We start from the raw sequence: 20,369 nt of genomic DNA on the forward strand, positions 1-20,369 counted from the left end.
AGATTGACTCTAAAGTGTGGACATTTATATTTAGTAATGGGATCAATTTTGCTTTCTCCTGGATATAGATATTAAAATTAGTAAAAAAGGTTTTAAAAGTGAGGTACCCTAGCTGTGAATCATTGATATTTCAGAATTCTCAGTTTCTCACATGCTGAAAGAATGTGAATTCACCACATTCACAGACATAATGTCTCTGTTGCAGATGTAGCATTGATTCAAATACGGTGTAAAAGATCCAGTCTATCAGATCTCATGATTACAGTATATTTTTTTTTCAAACTTTACTAGTTATGCCAGTCAAATTCTTGGGGGATTTGGTATGGTGCAGACTGCAGGTTCTTTTTGTTGGTAGGTGTTGGGGGTTAACATTTACATATTTGTGGTCTCAATGCATGAAGAGATAGGTAGTGGATTTACTCATCCTTAAAAGTGTATTTAAACTTTTGTTTGAGAAAAATACATTGTTTACTTTTAATCTTCTCATATTGTTTAATGCATGTATATTTTACCTAAACAGTAATTTTTACCCTGCCAAAATCATGAATATTATACTTTAATTTTTACCCTGCCAAAATCATGAATATCATACTTCTCATAACTATTTTTAGTTCATCTACAGATGGTGCTGCTGTTATTCATACCTTGAAGGTTATAGTTCATATGTACATAGCTTTAGTTATGTGCACATTTCATTTATTTATCTACATTTGTATTTGAATTGTCTTAATTTTGTAATATATCTGTTATAAACTTTTTGTTCAGTGGTTGTGTACTTGAACTGTCCTAATAATTAAAATGTCAGCACTGTGATTTCACATACATGTATTTACAGTCAAACATGCTTATAGTATAACATGCTTCAACTATATTGACTGAACTGAAGACAACTTGCAGAAAAACTGGATTTTGGTTCGAAGTATTATAAAGGGAGATAACTTTTCATTGCTTTCTGAGCAATTCATGTTATTAGAATTTTACATGAACCACTGGAAAGTTAATACTGTACATGCTAGGTGCTCTACATGTAGCTCATGGTCATTGTACACCTATTTGCATTCCATATTTGCCAGTGATATTACACTCTAACTGCCTATATTTTATTCTCTGTGAGAAGTGCTTTAAAAATTTCTGTAAATTTTTTGACTATCTTTAGATGCTGGTTATTTCAATAATGGGAAAAAACATGCTTGACAAACCTTTGTGTTTATAGTTGACCATTTTACAGTAAAACTTATCTGATCCAGATGCTCTGTATTCCAAAAACTTGTCTATTACGGTGAAAAAACTCAATGTTATTCTGACAGTAAATTCAAACACTTAATATTTTCTCCAAATATGGGCTGTTGTTTATTCAGGCAAATGTGTGCCATGGAACCAATGCTCTGTGGATTAAACAAGTTTTGCTGATCAATAGATACATGTAGGTAACAATAAATTAAGAAAAGATTATCAATGTCAAAAATTTATTTTAAAGCTTTTTAGGAAAAGTAATTACATATGTAGTCATATTGAATCTTGTATATTCTTTCATCCATTTCATTGTTAGTTTGTTATATTTCCAGAAGAATAAAATGCAACAGAAAAAAATTAACTTGTTCTGTACATATATAATTTAATGATCGATCTCTGTCAACACAGAAGCTGATCATGACAGTCTGAATCTTGGTTTCTCAAATTTGGGAGTAAAAAAAATTGTAAAAAAAGATCATTCAAAGTTAAACATATATCAATGTAAACATTTCTGGTATTAATAAGGTCAAAAGACCTTTGATTTATCTGGGTTGTCCCTAAAAATTAAAATAGAAGGGGATATATATATATATTCAAAAAGTAAAACAAGATCATGAGTTTCTTCCCCTGATGAGGAGTTTAGGTATCAAAATAACTGGCGGATTACATCCTTATATACGAGGAAATTTTCTGGCCCCCGGGTCTGAGGGACAACCCTGCTTATAATAATGGCATCCTAATGGAAGAACTTCTCAACCATCTGAGAGAAAAACTTTGAGATATCCAATGATTCAAGATATGAAGGGTGAAATACATAAAGAACAAGTGTTTGACTTCCAAATCGCTCCAACATATCCATGGTATTTGAGTTACAGGGGCGTTCTACAAAAGAACTTACGATTAAGACTACTGGGTAAAAACTTTAGGAGATTGTAAAATTTTGCAGAATAAATGATTCTTTTTAAAATTGATAACATATCTTTCTACATTCCTTTTTTAAAAAGATTAAAACCATTGGTGCCTAATGTAAATTAGAAAATTAAAAGAATTAAATTTTAGTTTTAGTCCTAAGTTCTTTGTAAAAAGGGCCCCTGTATCTCAAATACCATGGATATGTCAGAGCGATTTGGAAAATGCGTACATCACTTGTTTTTATGTATTTCACCCCTCACAGTTTGAATCTTGCGTTATATCTCTCAGTTTTTTCTCAGTCTCATCTAATTTGAGATAACAGGGTTCGTCTCTATGTATTTATGGTTGAAATACAGAAATATGATTACGTCAAATACTTTCCATTTCCACAAGAAAAATAGATGAAGGACTGTACTTGCAGCAGCATGCATCAAACTTAATAAACAGCTGATATTCAATGTTTTGTTGTCTAATGGACAACTATGTATTTACTGTATAGTTACAGTGAAATTTTTGCCCCCTTATTTTTTAACCCAGTATCAACTTGCAAAGGATATTACCCTGTTCTAAATTTTCCTAAAATATTTCTGGTTAACAGTTAACTGTCATATAATGAATTCTCCCTGTTTTTAAAATTATATTGAAATCAGTAATAAATTTGTAAATGATTTAATCTTCTTAATTAAAAGTCAAATACATCATAATCTCTGATCTCTCTAGATAACAACATTGCGGTATTTTTTGTGTTTCTTCTCTTCCGGTTTTATAAATTTTCTCCGCGGTAATACAGTTCTAGCTTCCATTGGATCCCCAGTGAATTTAAGTTTGGCCAGATATTTCACAACGTGGTTCAGAGCCAACCTCTTGGATCCATAAATCCTGTAACAAGAAAAAGAAATCTATTAATTTCTTCAGTCAAAATATAATGGTATAAAATGAAAACATTTAATCCAAGAAAGGCATGCTTTTTCAATTTAAAACTTAAAAAATTGTAAACATTAGAGCACTACAATGGACAATACCAGTCTTTTAAAAAATGTTGACTTTGATCATTTTGATTTTTTTAGACATAAATCTTAAACGTGTTTGAAGAATAATTTTGTCAACGATTTTACTCACGTGTCACCAATATCAATGGGCAGTCTGCGTATTTTAATGTTATCCTCAAACGCCCTGCTGTACGACAACTTGTCTTTTGTTGTCTTATCCACTATAGCACCAATAATAGGTATCCCGTCTTGCTCGGGAATGTAATAATGCTTGGCATCTGGCGAAAGATACACCAGTTCCTCTCTCGGAAACAAGTCCAGGTAACTCTTGTCTGTGATTAGTGACACAGGAAGATCATTCAAGGTCCTACGACTACCGCAGTACTCCTTGGACCGAAAAACTTTTAAAAACTCATTGTCTTCCAACGACGGCTTAGCATTACAAAACATTATATTCAGAGTCGGTGTTGGTTCGAAAGCAGATCTGTTGATGCACTCGACTAAAGAAAACAATTGTCTGGCCACGTGAACGATTTCACTGTAAACTAACGAGTCAGCGAAGCCTAGGTCAATCAGAATCGGGTCCTCTAGCATGGTGGCCTGACCCACGCGATTGTTGATTATCAGCCTCTCTGTAAAGTTAAACATGTCCTTGTAAAAGCGCTCGGGAATATCTGGGTTCCTTTCTGTTGTCACTTTTTCACGGGGTTGCTTAGACCTTTTCCAGTGATTTTTCTGAAGAAAGCTACAAAATAGTATTAAATGTCTGAGAAAAGGGAAATACTTGTCTTCTTTTGTAAACACTTTATCTCAACATTCTCATGAAAAGAGTAGATATACATTTACATCCTTTAATGTTTTTTAAATGCAATTTCTAAATATCTTTTTAGGTCAACTGAGTAAACTCAGGTGACCTATTACTATCCGTATTCATCCATCTTCATTCGTCGTGCGTTAACATTTGAAAATTTTCACTGAAACCGCTCAACCAATTTCAACCAATTTTGGCATATAGCATCTATGGGTGAAGGGGAACAAAAGTTGTGAATTTCATGGTCCCTGCCCCCCTGGGGCCTGGGGGATGGGGCCAAAACCACTAAACACAAGTGAGTTAAGGATATACGTATGGAGTTTCTATGCAAAATATTTAATTAAAACCCACAATTACTATACATATAGCAAAGAAAATGTTAAATCTTGTTTCCTAATACATTCTTGGTATCCACGATATACGAAAGCCAGTACACATTATGAGGTCATATTATGACGTCATCAACCTGTACTACACAAGTTTATAAGACACATCAACAAAATCTCTCTGGCGCAAGGGCATACCTTACTTTGTTTTCGAGAAACAAGGTATAAAAGGATGCAAAATTTTCCAAGGATTTAGGATATTGCTGCACAAATGTCGACATTGAAATTGTTTACTTTCTATTTGTACAGTTCTAAGTTGAAACAGGGTAAAAATTCATAGTCCAGTGTAATTTTCCGAAAATTTTTATCAATTGAAAAAATACATAGGATTTGCGCAACAATTTTATTAATTTTAAGAATATTCTCCTTAATATTTTACATTATTTATTTTAAATCAAATAGGATATGCCCTTGCGCCCATGTTGTTTTGTTGATGTGTTTTATTCCTTGAATGGGAAAGAACAATGACGTCATAACAGGACTTCATAATGTGCACTTGCATTAATATACTGTTGGTACTAAGTATACATAACAAAATCAATTTGAACTTTTTCCATAAATAAAGTATACAATTTATGCATTTTTATTAGCTCATTTGCATAGAAAAGCTTATATTTAGCCTAAACTCACTTGCGAAATTAGTGCAATATTTAAAAATCTTTTTCTTTACTCCTGGACATCAAGCAGTCAAACTGTTGGCATGATTGCTATCAGCATTGAGTCCTCTACCTAAATTGTAAAATTCATGGCCACAGGGTCAGGGGTTCTAGCGCTAGGGCGGGGCTATATTGATTATATAGTGAAAATGCATTATTTCTTTGAAAATCTTCTTCTCTGTTTCTGAGAACTAAATAAACGAATTTCAGTACATAGTAATGATGAGTAAGAGTGCCTCTTTTAAAATTTTGAATTTTATGGCCCCAGGGTCAGGGGTTCTGGTGTTAGGACGGGGCTCTATTGATTATAATAGTGAAAAATGCATTAATTCTTTGAAAATCCTTTTCTTTGCTTTTGGGTACAAATAAACTAACTAAGTATATAGTAATGATGAGCAAGAGTGCCTCTTTTGAAATTGTGAATTTTATGTCCCCAGGGTCAGGGGTTCTGGTGTTAGGGTGGGGCTCTATTGATTATAAAGTGAAAATGCATTTATTCCTTGAAAATCTTCCTTCTCTGCTCATGAGTATTAAAACCAGAAGTCTCTGTCGAGACTGTAGCTCTACTGGTTTGTACTGATCAAAAACCGATGCACAGAATTATGTATCTTAGTGTAGTCTACTTGTGTGATAAGTTATATTGAAATCAGACCAAAACTGTAGAAAGCATTTTAAAGGAATTCACAGAAAATTCTACTTTTAGTAACCATGGCAACACCGTTCATTGAAATCAAAAACCGATGCACTATTATATGTAAATTAGTGTAGTTTACTTGTGTGCCAAGTGATAATGAAATCAGACCAAAACTGTAGAAGGAGTAGCGTTTTAAAGGAATTTCACAGAAAATTCTATTTTTAGTAACCATGGCAACATCGTTCATCGAAATCAAAAACCGATGCACTATTTTATGTATCTTAGTGTAGTCTACTTGTGTGCCAAGTGATATTGAAATGAGACTAAAACTGTAGAAGGAGTAGCGTCTTAAAGGAATTTCTCAGAAAATTCTATTTTTAGTAACCATGGCAACATTGTTCATCGAAACCAAAAACCAATGCACTATTTTATGTATCTTAGTGTAGTCTACTTGTGTGCCTAGTAATATTGAAATCAGACCAAAACTTTAGAAGGAGTAGCATTTTAAAGGAATTTCTCAGGAAATTCTATTTTTAGTAACCATGGCAACACCATTACCGTTTATTGAAATCAAAAACCGATGCACTATTTTATATATCTTAGTGTAGTCTACTTGTGTGCCAAGTTATATTGAAATCAGACTAAAATTGTAGGAGGAGTAGCGTTTTGAAAAATAAACTAGACAGACAGATGGACATATTACTATGGCATCAACTCTTCTGGTCTCTGACCAGTAGAGCCAAAAACTAACTAAGTTATGATAAGTAAGAGTGCCTCATTTATTATTGTAAATCTTAGGGCCCCAGGGTCAGGGGTTCTTGTGTTAGGGTGGGGCTCTATTGATTATATAGTGAAAAATGCATTAATTCTTTGAAAATCTTTTTCTGTGCTCCTAGGTATTAAATAAACTAACTAAGTACACAGTTATGATGTGCAAGAATGCCTCTACCAAAATTATGAATTTCATGGCCCCAGGGTCAGGGGTTCTGGTGTTAAGGCGGGACTCTATAATGATTATATAGTGAAAATACATTAATTCTTTGAAAATCTTCTTCTCTGCTCCTGGGTAATAAGCCGGTGAACTATCTATATAGTTATGATGTGCAGGGGTTCTTCTTCCAGAATGGTGAATTTCCAGGCCCCTGGGTCAGGTGTACCATGGGGGGGGGGGGGGGGCTCTACTTAAATACTGAAAATGGATTGTTTGAAATCTGCTCCTTGGTATTAATCAAACATTTTTGATAAGCAAGTGTGCCTTTTCAAAAATTGTGCAATGTGTGAACCTAGGGTCAGGGGTTCATATGTGGTAGGGGCACTTCTTATTATTGCTGAATATTACCGATTAGTTGATATGCATTTTTTTGTTCCCCTACCCTGCTTATGGGTATTAAGTAACTAAACTAAGCAATTTATACCATGGGGGGCACTAATTAAATACTGAAAATGAATTGTTTGAAATCTGCTCCTTGGTATGAATCAAACATATTTGATAAGCAAGTGTGCCTTTTCAAAAATTGTGCAATGTGTGAACCTAGGGTCAGGGGTTCATGTGTGGTAGGGGCACTTCTGATTATTGCTGAATATTACCGACTAGTTGATACGCATTTTTTTGTTCCCCTACCCTGCTTATGGGTATTAAGGAGACTTAGTAACTAAACTAAGTAATTGCTAACTTCATAGTTATGATTAGCAGTGGTGCCAGCCTCTTTCAAAATTGTGAATGCTATAGCATCTATCTTAAAACATGAACCAAATTCTATCATTTGAAAGTTGTTGCATGATTCTCAGGTGACCTATACGGCCATTTTAACCACAGTGACTTTAAAATTCTTCATGAAGACTTTTTCAGGACAGAGCTATACATCTCTTTTCTTCTTTACTACTATGAAAAGCAATTAGGCAAAAACCTGCAAAAATTTGCTTTAAACATGTTAAAACCTTTCTTCACAAATACTTTTAACTTACAGAAAATGTTTTTCCCTGGCACTTTTGCCTTCTAGATTCATTGTATTCAACCACTGTGTATCAGTGGGATCAGGCATCTAAAAATATAGAAAAATAAGACAATCACCTTATAAATCCAATGAAATGCATTCAAACAGTGCTGGAATCAATGCCTGTATGAAATAAACATCAGATTACTGAATAAATCTAAAAATACATGTATGAAGTAAAACAAATCCCTTGTACCAATTCCATTAATCGCTATCCCATATAAACCTAGACATTGTAGAAATTTATGCTATTGGAAGGGTATAAGTAACAACACTTTACAGAAAATCTTAAAGAGATGCATATTGATATTAAAAAAATTTCACCAAATCTTATATTACATCTAATTTGCCCATCCTGCAGAGTGCCAGATATTCTGACTGGACAATCTGAAATAGCCTCTTCTCCTCGGGACTCGCATGTTCCTCAAAATCCTCCAGATTCTGGATCTGATCCGTGGGATAAAACTTTCTCCTCTTGTTTGTGAGAAGATTTGATGTTGAAGAAAAGTTTTTTGACCATTGTTGACTTCTACAGTAATTTGTTCTGAAGCCTTTTCTCAATGACCTTTTAAATTAAAAAGAAGGTACATGTATAAAATTTTTGTTAAAAAATATCAAGACTTAAAAATTATTGGCCAAAAATGTATAATACTATTTTTTAATGAGATCTTACATACAATTACACTTATGTACTAATTTTTTCATATATAATTTATTTGCATATATTATGTTGAAAATTTGGGAAGATCGAAACTTAAATTGACCTTTAACAGAAATACACTTCATCAATGTTCACATAAAAAAAAATTTGGCTTGAATTTTTTTGTTTTAGCCACAAAATTTACTTACCTCTGTAGTAACTTTATTGACCACATCTTACTTTAGCTTCATGGATTGTTTAGTTTCTATGTAATCTATAATATAAAACATGATTGTAATGGCCAGTAAAATGGTACAGATCTTAAAAATGTTCATAAATTTTATTCGAATAGAGAATACAGCACAAATTCTTTTTGATAGGCTTTTATCCCTCTACATAGATAAAAGTATACATTGTTAAACAAAATTAAAATATCAAAATTTACACCAATGAGAAATTTTCTGAGAAAGCATGGAGCATTTCAAAAAGTACAAGAAAAATCCATTGCAGTTTGGAAACATTTAAATACTTCAGTATTTATCAGGTCCAGGCCAAGGACTATTTCTACCTACGTAGCTATCAATAGCAAACGCAGCGAGGCGGCGCAAAGCGCCGCTTGCGTAGCGAGCTCAATAGACTAACGTGTACAAACGGAGGAAATTCGGGTTGAAATCTGCACATTGTTTCAAGAAATTTTTATCTCACCGCATGAAAAAATTCCAAACTCCCAATAATCCTTTGCGGTGCATAGCAACATGGTGGCTAAAACATAGCAACAACTTACTTGAAAAAAAATACAAACAACGATTTAATGCAATATCCATGCCACAAAACTATTTGTTCTTTAAGTCAACAGGAAATTTGAAACTTTCGTCAATTAACGACTCGGGTATTTCCGATTTTGTCGGAAACTTCCGATATGTTCGGAATCTCGATCCCGACGCCTGAGAAGTGATTTCTTTTTATTCTTTTCTTTTTTTAATGAACTGAGGATAGGCAGTGCAAGTAAAAGCTGTGTAAAGGTTTTTGATAGTAAGTAACTGCGCTCGCCCCAACGGTCGCACCCTAGAACATATTAGCTACGTAGGTATTTAAACCTACCCAAAGTAGCTATTTTTACCTACTTTCTGTTTTACTTGCATTTTGTGGCCAAACTCAGGAACGGCGCAACATGGTGAGCACTGAATTTCTTGATACAGTCACACTAATGATGGATATGACAAAAATTTGGCCAAAAATTGATTACTTCATATATTATCAATTTTGCATAGAATCTAATGTAAAATATCCTATTCAGGAAGTAATCATTTTTTGGACAAAATTTTGTCGAATTCATCATTAGAGTGACTGGTATTTACCATGTTGCGCCGTTCAGTCATTTGGCCACAAAATGTTGATAAAACAAAAAGTAGGTAATAATAGCTACTTTGGGTAGGTTTAAATACCTACGTAGCTATTAATAGCTACGTAGGTAGAAATAGTCTTTGGACTAGACCTGTTTATTCCTGAATATGGTGGAGTACATTGTTGTTGGATCAGAAAAACATGATTGTCTGTGAATAATAATATGAAAGTGCCCTCTCCAGATCGATTAACTAAATCTGTCCACTATTCCTAGTTTTTGTTTACACCTACAACATGTACAGATCTATAAAATTTTACATATTAATTAAATGTTGTTAAAAGAAAATGATTTCCAAAGACCGATATGACTCCAGTAAGTTCTGTAAGAAGAAACTCTATTTTCCATTTTTTCTGCTTTGTTCACCCTGTTGCAATGTAGATGTTACGATAGCCGAAAATACTTGAAAAGAATGTTTGACATCTGTTCAAGTAGTTCCGAGGAAATTCGAAACATTTGCAGATTTTGTGAATAACGTGGTCATCTACTTGTTCCTACCTTTGACATCAACGGATAAATCTTGATTAGGAAATGGATGATGATAAAGTACAACTGGTATCCATGATTAACAAAATTTCTTCTGCTCAGTTAGAAAAATACGTGATGTTTCCAAACCCACATGGAATCCATTTGTTTACTAGCGCATGCGCACACTTGATACATAGGTATACTGCAAATTTATTGGGATAACTCAATATTTTCCGAAATAATGTACTGAACTAACCAAACACGTGCGTGCACACTAAATAAAAAATTATAACGTTTCTCTAAGAAAACCTTGAGGACAGATCTACCCTGATATACCACTAAAAAAAAATAACATTCTTTTCGACAAACTCACTTGAAGTTTTATCTGGATAACAAAGGCGTCGGAAGCAAATTAAGAAGGAATTAAGGAGGGGGTATATACATCTAGTTTTGCCCTGTCAGTTCGTCCATCTGTCTGTCTAGCTGCAGACACGTAGCATCGTTTTTGAAAGGCGGGGGGGGGGGCAACCAGAGAAAATTTTTTTACTTACCTGAAAAAAGGGAAAATAGCCCAAACTCGAAAATCCTAACTTTTTTTGAAGACCAATTTCCTTTCACTTACAATTTTTTCCATACAGTACTACATATCCTTGATATCATTTTACTATGGTAAGAAGTGGGGGGACAACCAACCTTTCAATATAGACATTTTCAATAGTAAAGGTAATGTTGGGAAAAAAATCCCCCCCCCCACCCCCCACCTCTGTTGCTACGTCCCGCCTGTAGCTGTTTGTCAGCAAAACTGTAGCCATAACTTTAGATAGGTTAGAACTTTGGCTTTAATGACTTTCAAACTAGTTCATATTTATCCATCTTCCAAAGTCAAGAGTTTCTGATTCGCTTGGAGCGGAGCGGATCAGAAACTGTATAAACAATATCAAATTCTCAAAATAAAAAAAAGTGCCGTTTTGACTTTTCTAAAGTGCCATTTTGACTACTCTAAAGTGCCGTTTTGCATATTTCCTAAGTGCCGTTTTCACCAGGTGCCGTTTTGACTTGTACCCATGTTACATTGTACCCGATGATATCTATCCAGTTTGCTAGAGGTTTACGGCGAGATACTTTGCGTGTATATCAGGAGATAAGCCTACAGAGAAATAACCGAGGCACCTTTCTTGTAGGAGTAAATTTCTTGCCGACCTTCGTTTTTGACCTTGACGTCAATAACAGTTCTTCGCTTTACTGCAAAACTTTTAATCAAGTTATAGCATTTAAAGTACATGTAGTAAGGAATCGCTTGCCCATCTATTTTGCTGGGCTATTACTCTGTAATGGAGAATGATTTTTGAAGGAATAATAGTGCATTTTCAGTGTATGATCAATAGAGCCCCGCCCTAACACCACAACCCCCAACTCAGGGGTCATAAAATTCACAATTTTGGAAGAAGCACTCTTGCTCATCATAACTAGATTCTTAGTTAGTTTGTTTAATACCAAGGAGCAAAGAAGTTTTCACTATATAATCATTAGAGCCCCGCCCTAACACCAGAGCCCCTGACCCAAAGGCCATAAAATTCACAATTTTTGAAGAGGCACTCTTGGTCATCATAACTATGTACTTAATTATTTTGTTTAATACCCAGGAGCAGAGGAGAAGATTTTCAAAGAATTATTGTATTTTCACTACATAATCAATAGAGCCCCGCTCTAACACCAGAACCCCTGACCCAGGGCCATGAAATTCACAATTTTCAAAGAGGCACTCTTGGTCATCATAACTATGTACTTGGTTTGTTTGTTTAATACCCAGGAGCAGAGGAGAAGATTTTCAAAGAAATAGTTAACTTTTACTATATTATCTATATAGTCCCGCCCTAACACCAGAACCCCTGACCCAGGGGCCATGAATTTCATAATTTTGGTAGAGGACTCAATGTTGATTACAATCATGCCAAAATTTTGACTGCTTGATGTCCAGGAGTGAAGAAGATTTTTAAAGATTGCACTAATTATAGTGGTTTTGGCCCCACCCTCCAGGCCCCAGGGCGGGGCAGGGGCCATGAATTTCACAATTTTTGTTCCCCTTAACCCATAGATGCTATTTGCCAAATTTGGTTGAAATTGGTTCAGTGGTTTCAGAGAAGAAGCTAAAAATGTTCAAAAGTTTACGAACGACGGACGACGTACGACGATGTACGACAACGGACGAAAAGATTTAGCAATAGGTCACCTGAGTTTACTCAGGTGACCTAAAAAAAGGTCTGAAGCTAATGTCAAAAGGGGAGTGGCGGACAATTTGCAACATCTTAGACCTTTCCAAAGAGCGGAAAAATAAACTCGAATGTTTCACCATTCATATCCATCCCCCTTACACACACTCACGTGTACCACATACAAACTATATAACTTCGATGCTTCGATCGTACACATTTTTAACATAGAAATGTTTTGCAACTGTATATATATATATATATATATATATATATATATATATATATATATATATATATATATATATATATATATATCCAGAATTGTTCATATAGAGACAAGTCATGTTATATAAGAGAACGAAAATGTTAAAAAACATTCCTAAGATTTCGATTAGAGCAGACCTTTCCTACAAGCTCGGCTAAACACCTCTAACATGTCAAGTTCATTTGCTGTTTGAATTTTCTACAAAATAGAGTTGCTTGCTATATACATGTTTTACAAATAAAACCAGGACAATTTTTTTATAGAAATGTTTTGAAAATCTCCACATTTTGTTAATTAAAGTAGTAAGTAACTGTACAAAACGATTGAAAGACATCGGAGTAGGAACTGATTCCCCCTCCCGAATCATGTATTAATGGGTTTTTTTTTCGTTTGTCAAATTCTTTTCAGATATCAAGTTTAACCCACCCACCCACCCACTCCCCCCAACACACACACATACACCACACACACACACTCAACCTTTCAAATTCAATTCTATGTCACTGCTTTGTCAGCAATTTTCGTTAATGAAGGATATGGAGATTTAACAGTATTTATAAGAAGTATAAAACACAAAAAATTGGATTGACAAACATGGACCTTCAAAACATCAGAGATTTGATAAGATGCCATGACGGAGTGAGCTTTCCCTGCCGACCAGTCACACCTGCCGTGTATACTTTGTATTAATTTATCGGGGTAATAATAAAAAAAAAATTATCTAAATTGTGGGTATAAATAATGGACTTACAATTAAAGTGAAAAATTCATCACATTTGACTAATGATAAATTGTATGCTGATCAACTGGTCATTGTATCGACCATAGAATCTGATTTTAAATATATTTGGTTCTAAAATGATATATTCAAAAAAATGCTGAATTGAAGATTCTGAGGTTAAATTGAACGTAAATAAAAAGGTATTTTCACAATAAAAATATCATAAGTCAAGGTCAGATTATTTATTTTCTTTGCAGAGGAGGACAGATTATTTATTTTCAACATTTTCAGGGACAGATTATTTATTTCCTTTTCAGAATCAAATGGTCGTCCCCTTAGTGTGTCATTTCATTCCACTTGACTCAAGGTCATTCTGATTAGTTCAAAGGCGCGGAAATAAAAATAATTTTTTTTCTCTGTGATATGAGTATGTAATGAATGTTTACTGGAAGCTCAAGTATGACACAAAAAATGACTAAAATAAAAACCAAAGCTAACTTTTATAAGGTTCTCGGTAAATTGAGGGTTAAATGTCAATTTATGCTTACAGTACGTTGTACATCATTGCATAAGTCATATTCTTCTACATTAATTTGTAATGCTTTTTACCAAATCTACCGAAGCTTAAGTCAGTTTTCTTAAATTGTTGGAGAGATCAATACATCTTCACCGCAGAATTAAAATTGTTATACCCCTTGCAAAGTTTAGGGGTTGGGAGGCGGATGAAACTGTCTGTCTGTGTATTGTAATCTTGTCCAGACTCAAAGACCATAAACTGGGAACTGCAGACTCAAGTCAAAATTTCAAATCAATATCATTAAAAAAAAGATTACTTTGATATTGAAACAAAATTTTTACCAAATTTATGAATTTTTCTATTACACAAATCTGCAATTTTTCTTTCATATAAATCAGAACTCAAAATATTCAAAATCAAAATTTTGACTTGACTGCTCTCAATTTATGATCTTGAGGCTCTATAACTTTGTAATGGAGATTCACTTGAAGCTCATACTGTGTACAGAGATTGCTTTTCAATCAAAGGTGTGATGAGACCTGCCACAAGGTTGTTTAAGCAAGTTCAAGGTCATTGGCATAAAAAAAGTTTCAATTCTTCTCTCAGCTACTGAACTTCGTAGGAAAATCACAGGAAGCTCAAATATACAGAGTTTGATTATGTCAGGAAATTATCTTATGATTTGACCTTACAATGAAGGTCATTCAGCAGGATCAAGGTCATTGGCAGAAAAAAATAACATCTTGTTCACGCTATTTCTTTGCAGGGGCGATTCACATTAATCTCCACTAAAAAGTACAGAGAATGCTTATCAATGATGGTGTAATAAAGACCCTTTTGATTTGGCATGTTCAAGGTCATTGGCTGAAAAAATGCAATATTCTTGCCTGGACTTTAAAGCCCTAAGGGTATGTGATGATCTTCACACGTATAACAAAAGTCATGTACCAGTATTAAACATTTATTGTAAAAAAGATGAAAATTCAGCCATTCTCATTATCTTCTACCTCGTTTATATTGTCATTTTGAATTCTTTTTTTGGATGGTAAAACATCACCGGCTTGCACAGGATCATGGGTAAAGTTTAGTTTTGCTACATATTCCACAATCTGGTTTAATGCTAACCTCAGTGGTCTACTTCTCCTGTGTAACAAAAATAAAGAATTTTTACAAATTTAATACAACTGTCTTTTGGGTTGAATTTTATTTGGATTAACATTGGACCTTTTTTAAAAAGTCCTTTACAAGTATATACATGGCATTTAAGTTTAGAGCATTTTCAAAATACTTAGGTTGGATGTACGTGTAATATTTAACCCTTTGACAGTTAAAAATGAGAGTTTTATGTTAATACCAGTACTTTGGTGTCCAAAAATATTTTTCTTTCATTTCTAATTAAAATTTAAGCAAATCTAGTCTACAGTACTACTTAACAAAAAGAAGCTATACATAAATTGCACATATAACTTACGTTTTGTCATATTTAAAGGGAAGTTTACAGGTAATAATATCATCTTTAAATGCCCTTTTGAATGACAATTTGGCGCTATCAGACCGTTTCTGGTCCTCCATGGCCCCTATGATTGGTATCCCATCATCCCCGGGATAATAGTACTTCCTGGCATCTTCCGTTAAGTACACTAAATCTTCCCTCGGAAACAACTCTAGGTAACTTTTCTCAGTCACTAGGGAAAATGGAAGATCTTCCAGCCGAGCATTTCTACCCAAATGTCTCATTCTGAGAATCTTTATGACTTCGTTTTCCTCAACAGAAGGTTTAACATTGCACAGAATAACATTCAGTGTCGGGGATGGTTCGTAAACAGAGGCATTGATGGCCGCCACTAATGATTGAATTTGCCCAGCCACTGCTAATATTTCCTTGTAAACTAATTTGTCCGTAAGTCCTAAGTCTATCAGAATGGGGTCTTCTAGCATCATTGCCTGAGCAACACGATTCTTGATTAGCAATCTCTCTGTGGCGGTGTAGATGTGCTTATAGAAAAGTGTGATGTCTGCAGGCATTAACTCTTCTTCTTTCTCTTCAGATTCACTTTCCCTTGCCTTATCCAGTATTCTCTCCCTTTGCCTCATTTGAAAAATCCTACAATTTATAGCCCAGAATTAGATCTACCTGTAAATATTTATAATATAAAGAATAATGGTTTTCTGTGTATGATCAAATACTATTTTAAGGTATGTATTTGTATGAAGGCTGCTACTTCACCTAAACTTTTTTGTTAAGAACCTAACATGGTATTTTTTAGCTGCAGATCTGTAGCTTTCCGAAAAAATATATTGATAGACAAAAGCAGTGCCACCTTCTGTATATTTATTGCACAATACAAAAAATCAGGGTGAAGACTATTAACAACAATTATATGTAAAACGAAAGAATATGTTAGGAACACACCATGAAATTACAGTTTTAAAAACATTCAGCACTTTTTTGTGCGTATAAATATACTTTTATTCCACAATATATAGAGAATCAATTTTTTAATATTATAAAACAAACCATATTCAAAAACATTGAGGTATAATTCTTTTATTCCACAATAGGAATCAGTTAAATATAATCATTTACTTTAAACTCACTGAATATTTTTTCATAACTTACTACATGTAACTACAGTGTATTTATTTTAAACTTTACCTAAACTTTTTCCGCCTGGCCTTAGCCGTATCCAAATTCATCAGCAACAACCACTGTAGATCTGAAAGCTCTATCTGTAAATATTTAAATATTACAGAATTACAGTTAAATCTTATTATCTTGTAGTGATGGGACCAAGAAAAATCTTCAAGTACCCAAGGATTTGAGATAATGAGGGTAAAATACTTTAAGAATAAGTGTGAATTAGGAGTTCCAAATCACTTTGACATATATCCATGGCATTTAATTTATATTCATGTAGCATTTAAATTTGCCCACTTTAAAATATGTCAGATTTTAACTTTCAACACAGGGGATGACAAATCCCATTGCCTGAAGCCCAGGGCTAGTGAATTTCAGGGATAGGCAGATGTAATTTTAATTAATAAATTATCAATCACTTGCCAAAGTGTAATAATAATTATTGTTAAATTAAAGAAATTTAAAAAAATGCATGTTTTCTTCATTTAATCAATTATTCAAGTGCTTCAAAAATATTGACAGGCAACAAAAATCCTTCCATTTACCCTGATGAAAAATATTGAAAGACACCGATATGTTGCTTATTACAGTGTATTCTTACTTAAATGCAAGCAAATAAATATAAGTGTTGAATTACTGTATTCAGGGAAAATTTAGCCGCTGTTTTATTTTTGCCCCTTTCACCCTCATTGCAATTAATGGGCAAATTTAAAACTGAATGACAACTGATTGTGTCCCATTCCCAATAACTAACCTCTATTCTGCCCATTACCATACTTGCCAACCTCCAGCATGTAAAAATCTGGTCATGACCAGATTTGGAAAGTAAAAAATCTGGTCATTAACGACAAAATATTTACCATGATTAAATTTTATACATATATATATACATTGAAAGTATTTGTGTATTGGGAATTTTTTTTATTGAAAAAGGATTTAATTTACTATGAGAAAAAAATCCATACATAATTTGATTTAATTTACATGTTAAAAATATAAACCATATTTATATGAAGTAATTAAGTGTGCATTTAAAAAAAAAAAAAAAAAAAAAAAAAACCTTTTCAGTTTCTGTTAAAGAGGTAGGTTCACAAACCATTAAAATGGTGATCAATATACCAATTAACTGACCAAGTCCAACGTTCCATGTAACATCAACATGTAGCCCAGTGCTTTCAGTTCATATAAAAAATTTAGTCTGAGAGTCAAAGTTTGGAAATTTTATCAATGTTCATTTTTTAAATTGAAATTGAGCATCTTCAACTTTTTATTACAAATAAAATGTTCATGGACTAGGATGAAATTGTTCTTTCATTATATATATAAATATTTTAGATCACAGGTTGGGGGCTATGCAAAATATTAAAAAACAGCTTAATTTTTTTGTCATTTTTAGAGAATTTTCCAGATTTGTACCCTGATGAAAAATAATTGAAAGACAAAATTCCGTCAATTTTATTTGATATATTACAGTGTGAAATTCTTACTAAAATGCAGTTGCATTTTTCAAAAAATATACAGGGCCAAAAATGGACCAATGTACTTTTATTCAGGGAAATTTTCAGTTTTGAAGTTTTCTCTCTTAATTAATTAACTACTGCAATATGTTTTAAATGTGAAGTTAGGCCTACACTGTTACAATCACTTTAAAATTAGATGAAAGTTTTTTCTCCAAGATTCCTTGATATGTACATAAATATTGTTTCTCTTTTTCTGGGTTAAATCAGAGACGTGTTTGGTTCAATTTGTTCCTGTTGGCCCTGATAACGGTCAGTTCTAGGAAGCCATTTTAATTGACTTCAAACAATTTGTCAAAACAACACCCAGTTAATTGTTTACACCTGCAAATATATCAATGATTTTGCAGGTAACTTGGGTTTAATTGGAAATTAAACGTAGAATTTACGAACCAAATCCGGAAAGCAGGAGATTTTCGTGTTGTTCGGCAAAAATTGGGTGATAAGCATGACCCGCCGGGTCATAAAAAATAATTGGGTTACAGGTTGAAAAATCGGGTGTGACCCGACGAAATCGGGTGAGTTGGCAACTATGCCCATTACCCTGAGGGCCTGGTAAATAATCTCTATTCTGCCCATTGCATTGAGGGCCTGATAATTTAAAACATTGCCCAGAGGGTGTGGACAATCTCTACTGTGCCCCATTACCAATAACTAACCTCTATTCTGCCCATTGCCTTGAGAGCCTGGTAACTAACCTCTATTCTGCCCATTGCCCGGAGGACCTGATAACTAACCTCTAATCTGCCCATTGCCCGGAGGGCCTGGTACTCAGACTGAACTTTCTGTAACAGCTCCTTCTCCTCAGGACTAGCAAATTTCTCAAAATCCTCCAAATTCCTGATCTTGTCTGTGGGATAAAACACAGTCTTCCCATTTACTGACAGACTTGGGGAGGAAAACAATCGAGACCAATGATTTTTCATTCTGTAGCAGTTAGTTCCAGTCAGTTTCCTGAAAGACCCCAAGAAAAAAAAATTACAACATCAGAGACAGATTAAGATTCCTATAAAATATGTAAGTCAATTATCAAGACAATTAATATACTTGAACTTGACATATTATTCACCATAATTCAATCACAGCAACTGAATGGGTTTGGGGTTGTAAAAATTCCACTCTCTATATAACAGTAAGTTATATACTTGAAAGAAGTTGTATATAGTTAGTTGTATTTTACAGTAGGACTTGGTGCTTTCATATCCTATTAAAAAAAATCTTTAAAAGTCCAGGTCTAGGAGAACTGGCTGTATGAAATTGCATTGTTCAATTTTTAGGTAAACAGGTATGATTGATATGTGAGCACACTCTCTGATCTATAAAAAATAAAACATGTCCATTAATCCTCAGAAACAGTTCTGTCATTTACCAGTAAAACAAGACAAAATAACATTTAAAAATTTCGTTTTGTAGACTTTTTCAGAACATGAGGAAATTGATGCATTTCGTGACATCATAATGCATTGACTCGAACCCAGAAAATGACGTCTGCATTTTTGATAGATACGCAGTCATCAAAGATCTAAGTGATATTTAATGCATTATTAACTAAAACTACGAAGGTCAGAAATTCACAGGGCCAAACAAAGCAAAAGTGAACCTTGCAAATTTTTTACCTCAAAGTTGTAGTAATAAACATGCATGTGTAAAACTTTTTTAAGTCAGTGCAATACCTATCCTTGTCAATTAAACTTATTCTATATACTTAATTCTTTCAGCAAAATATTCTTAAGATGTATACCTGTACATACATTAAATACATGTATAATTTATATTTACCTCCCTAATAACTTTATCGACCACATTCTTTTCTGGAGTTCAGGAAAGTGACATATCACCGTCTGAGCTTCCCCATGAAACTATGAAAGACAACAGAAAATATTCTGAAAAATAATTAAAATCTGTATAATGTTCAAAAAATAATCTACAAAAAACGATCAAGAGTTATATATTTGTTTACATACTGCAAAATACAAGGGGCATTGGTGCACAAAGAATATTTGTCAAAGAAAACAAATGCCCAACTATGTACAGGAGAAAAGATAACATCTATAACAAAGTGACTTTGGCATATCAAAAACATCCGCATGTAAAGAATTTTTCCATCAAGACACAGTCAAAAGACCATCGCACATCTGAACACGTGTGTTTTATCGAGACAATTCGGGATAACGTATATTTATAATTCCATACTCACTAGTCACTGATTATAACTTCACCAATGGTTTCTCAATCATGTAGAATTGTATATATGATATTTATAAAGTTTCTGCTACACGAAACATCTTATCAACATATAACACAAAGTCACAAACATAATAAATTAAATTTCATCCACATGGCCTAAGTTAATAGAAAGAGTCGGGCTCAAGA

At 33.6% G+C, this 20,369-nt stretch overlaps 2 protein-coding genes across 6 annotated transcripts; both read right to left on the minus strand.

The window, feature by feature from the left end:
• Positions 1 to 1,396: 1,396 nt before the first annotated feature.
• On the minus strand, positions 1,397 to 10,302 carry LOC134254849 (tRNA methyltransferase 10 homolog B-like). Its single transcript, XM_062737392.1, has 6 exons — positions 10,156 to 10,302; positions 8,465 to 8,529; positions 7,955 to 8,180; positions 7,587 to 7,663; positions 3,265 to 3,879; positions 1,397 to 3,024 (listed from the first exon to the last, which is right to left on the minus strand). Exons 2-6 carry the CDS (start codon positions 8,488 to 8,490, stop codon positions 2,862 to 2,864), a joined length of 1,107 nt encoding a protein of 368 aa, XP_062593376.1. The 5' UTR covers positions 8,491 to 8,529; positions 10,156 to 10,302; the 3' UTR covers positions 1,397 to 2,861.
• Positions 10,303 to 14,786: 4,484 nt separating this feature from the next.
• On the minus strand, positions 14,787 to 20,354 carry LOC134254809 (tRNA methyltransferase 10 homolog C-like). 5 transcript variants are annotated; one of them, XM_062737354.1, is made up of 6 exons: positions 20,194 to 20,354; positions 19,776 to 19,855; positions 18,695 to 18,950; positions 16,498 to 16,571; positions 15,313 to 15,945; positions 14,787 to 14,984 (listed from the first exon to the last, which is right to left on the minus strand). In XM_062737354.1, exons 2-6 carry the CDS (start codon positions 19,799 to 19,801, stop codon positions 14,825 to 14,827), a joined length of 1,149 nt encoding a protein of 382 aa, XP_062593338.1. In that variant the 5' UTR covers positions 19,802 to 19,855; positions 20,194 to 20,354; the 3' UTR covers positions 14,787 to 14,824. The 5 variants fall into 5 exon arrangements, with proteins under 5 accessions (XP_062593338.1, XP_062593347.1, XP_062593323.1 ...); XM_062737363.1 differs by having other exon boundaries at positions 18,734 to 18,950; positions 19,776 to 19,879; XM_062737339.1 differs by having other exon boundaries at positions 19,776 to 19,879.
• Between the last annotated feature and the right edge of the window lie 15 nt (positions 20,355 to 20,369).

This window comes from Saccostrea cucullata, unplaced genomic scaffold (genome assembly GCF_032062105.1).
Source record: "Saccostrea cucullata isolate Sc308-1 unplaced genomic scaffold, CSIRO_AGI_Scuc_v1 ctg551, whole genome shotgun sequence".
NCBI lineage: Eukaryota > Metazoa > Mollusca > Bivalvia > Ostreida > Ostreidae > Saccostrea > Saccostrea cuccullata.

Coding starts and splice junctions, on each gene's coding strand:
- LOC134254849 (XM_062737392.1), bottom strand. CDS start 8,490: ATGTGGTCAATAAAGTTACTACAGAG. Junction 8,181..8,464: donor TCAATAAAGTTACTACAGAG/GTAAGTAAATTT, acceptor TTAATTTAAAAG/GTCATTGAGAAAAGGCTTCA. Junction 3,880..7,586: donor GCCAGGGAAAAACATTTTCT/GTAAGTTAAAAG, acceptor ACTATTTTGTAG/CTTTCTTCAGAAAAATCACT.
- LOC134254809 (XM_062737354.1), bottom strand. CDS start 19,801: ATGTGGTCGATAAAGTTATTAGGGAG. Junction 18,951..19,775: donor TCGATAAAGTTATTAGGGAG/GTAAATATAAAT, acceptor GGGGTCTTTCAG/GAAACTGACTGGAACTAACT. Junction 14,985..15,312: donor CCCTTTAAATATGACAAAAC/GTAAGTTATATG, acceptor TTTGTTACACAG/GAGAAGTAGACCACTGAGGT.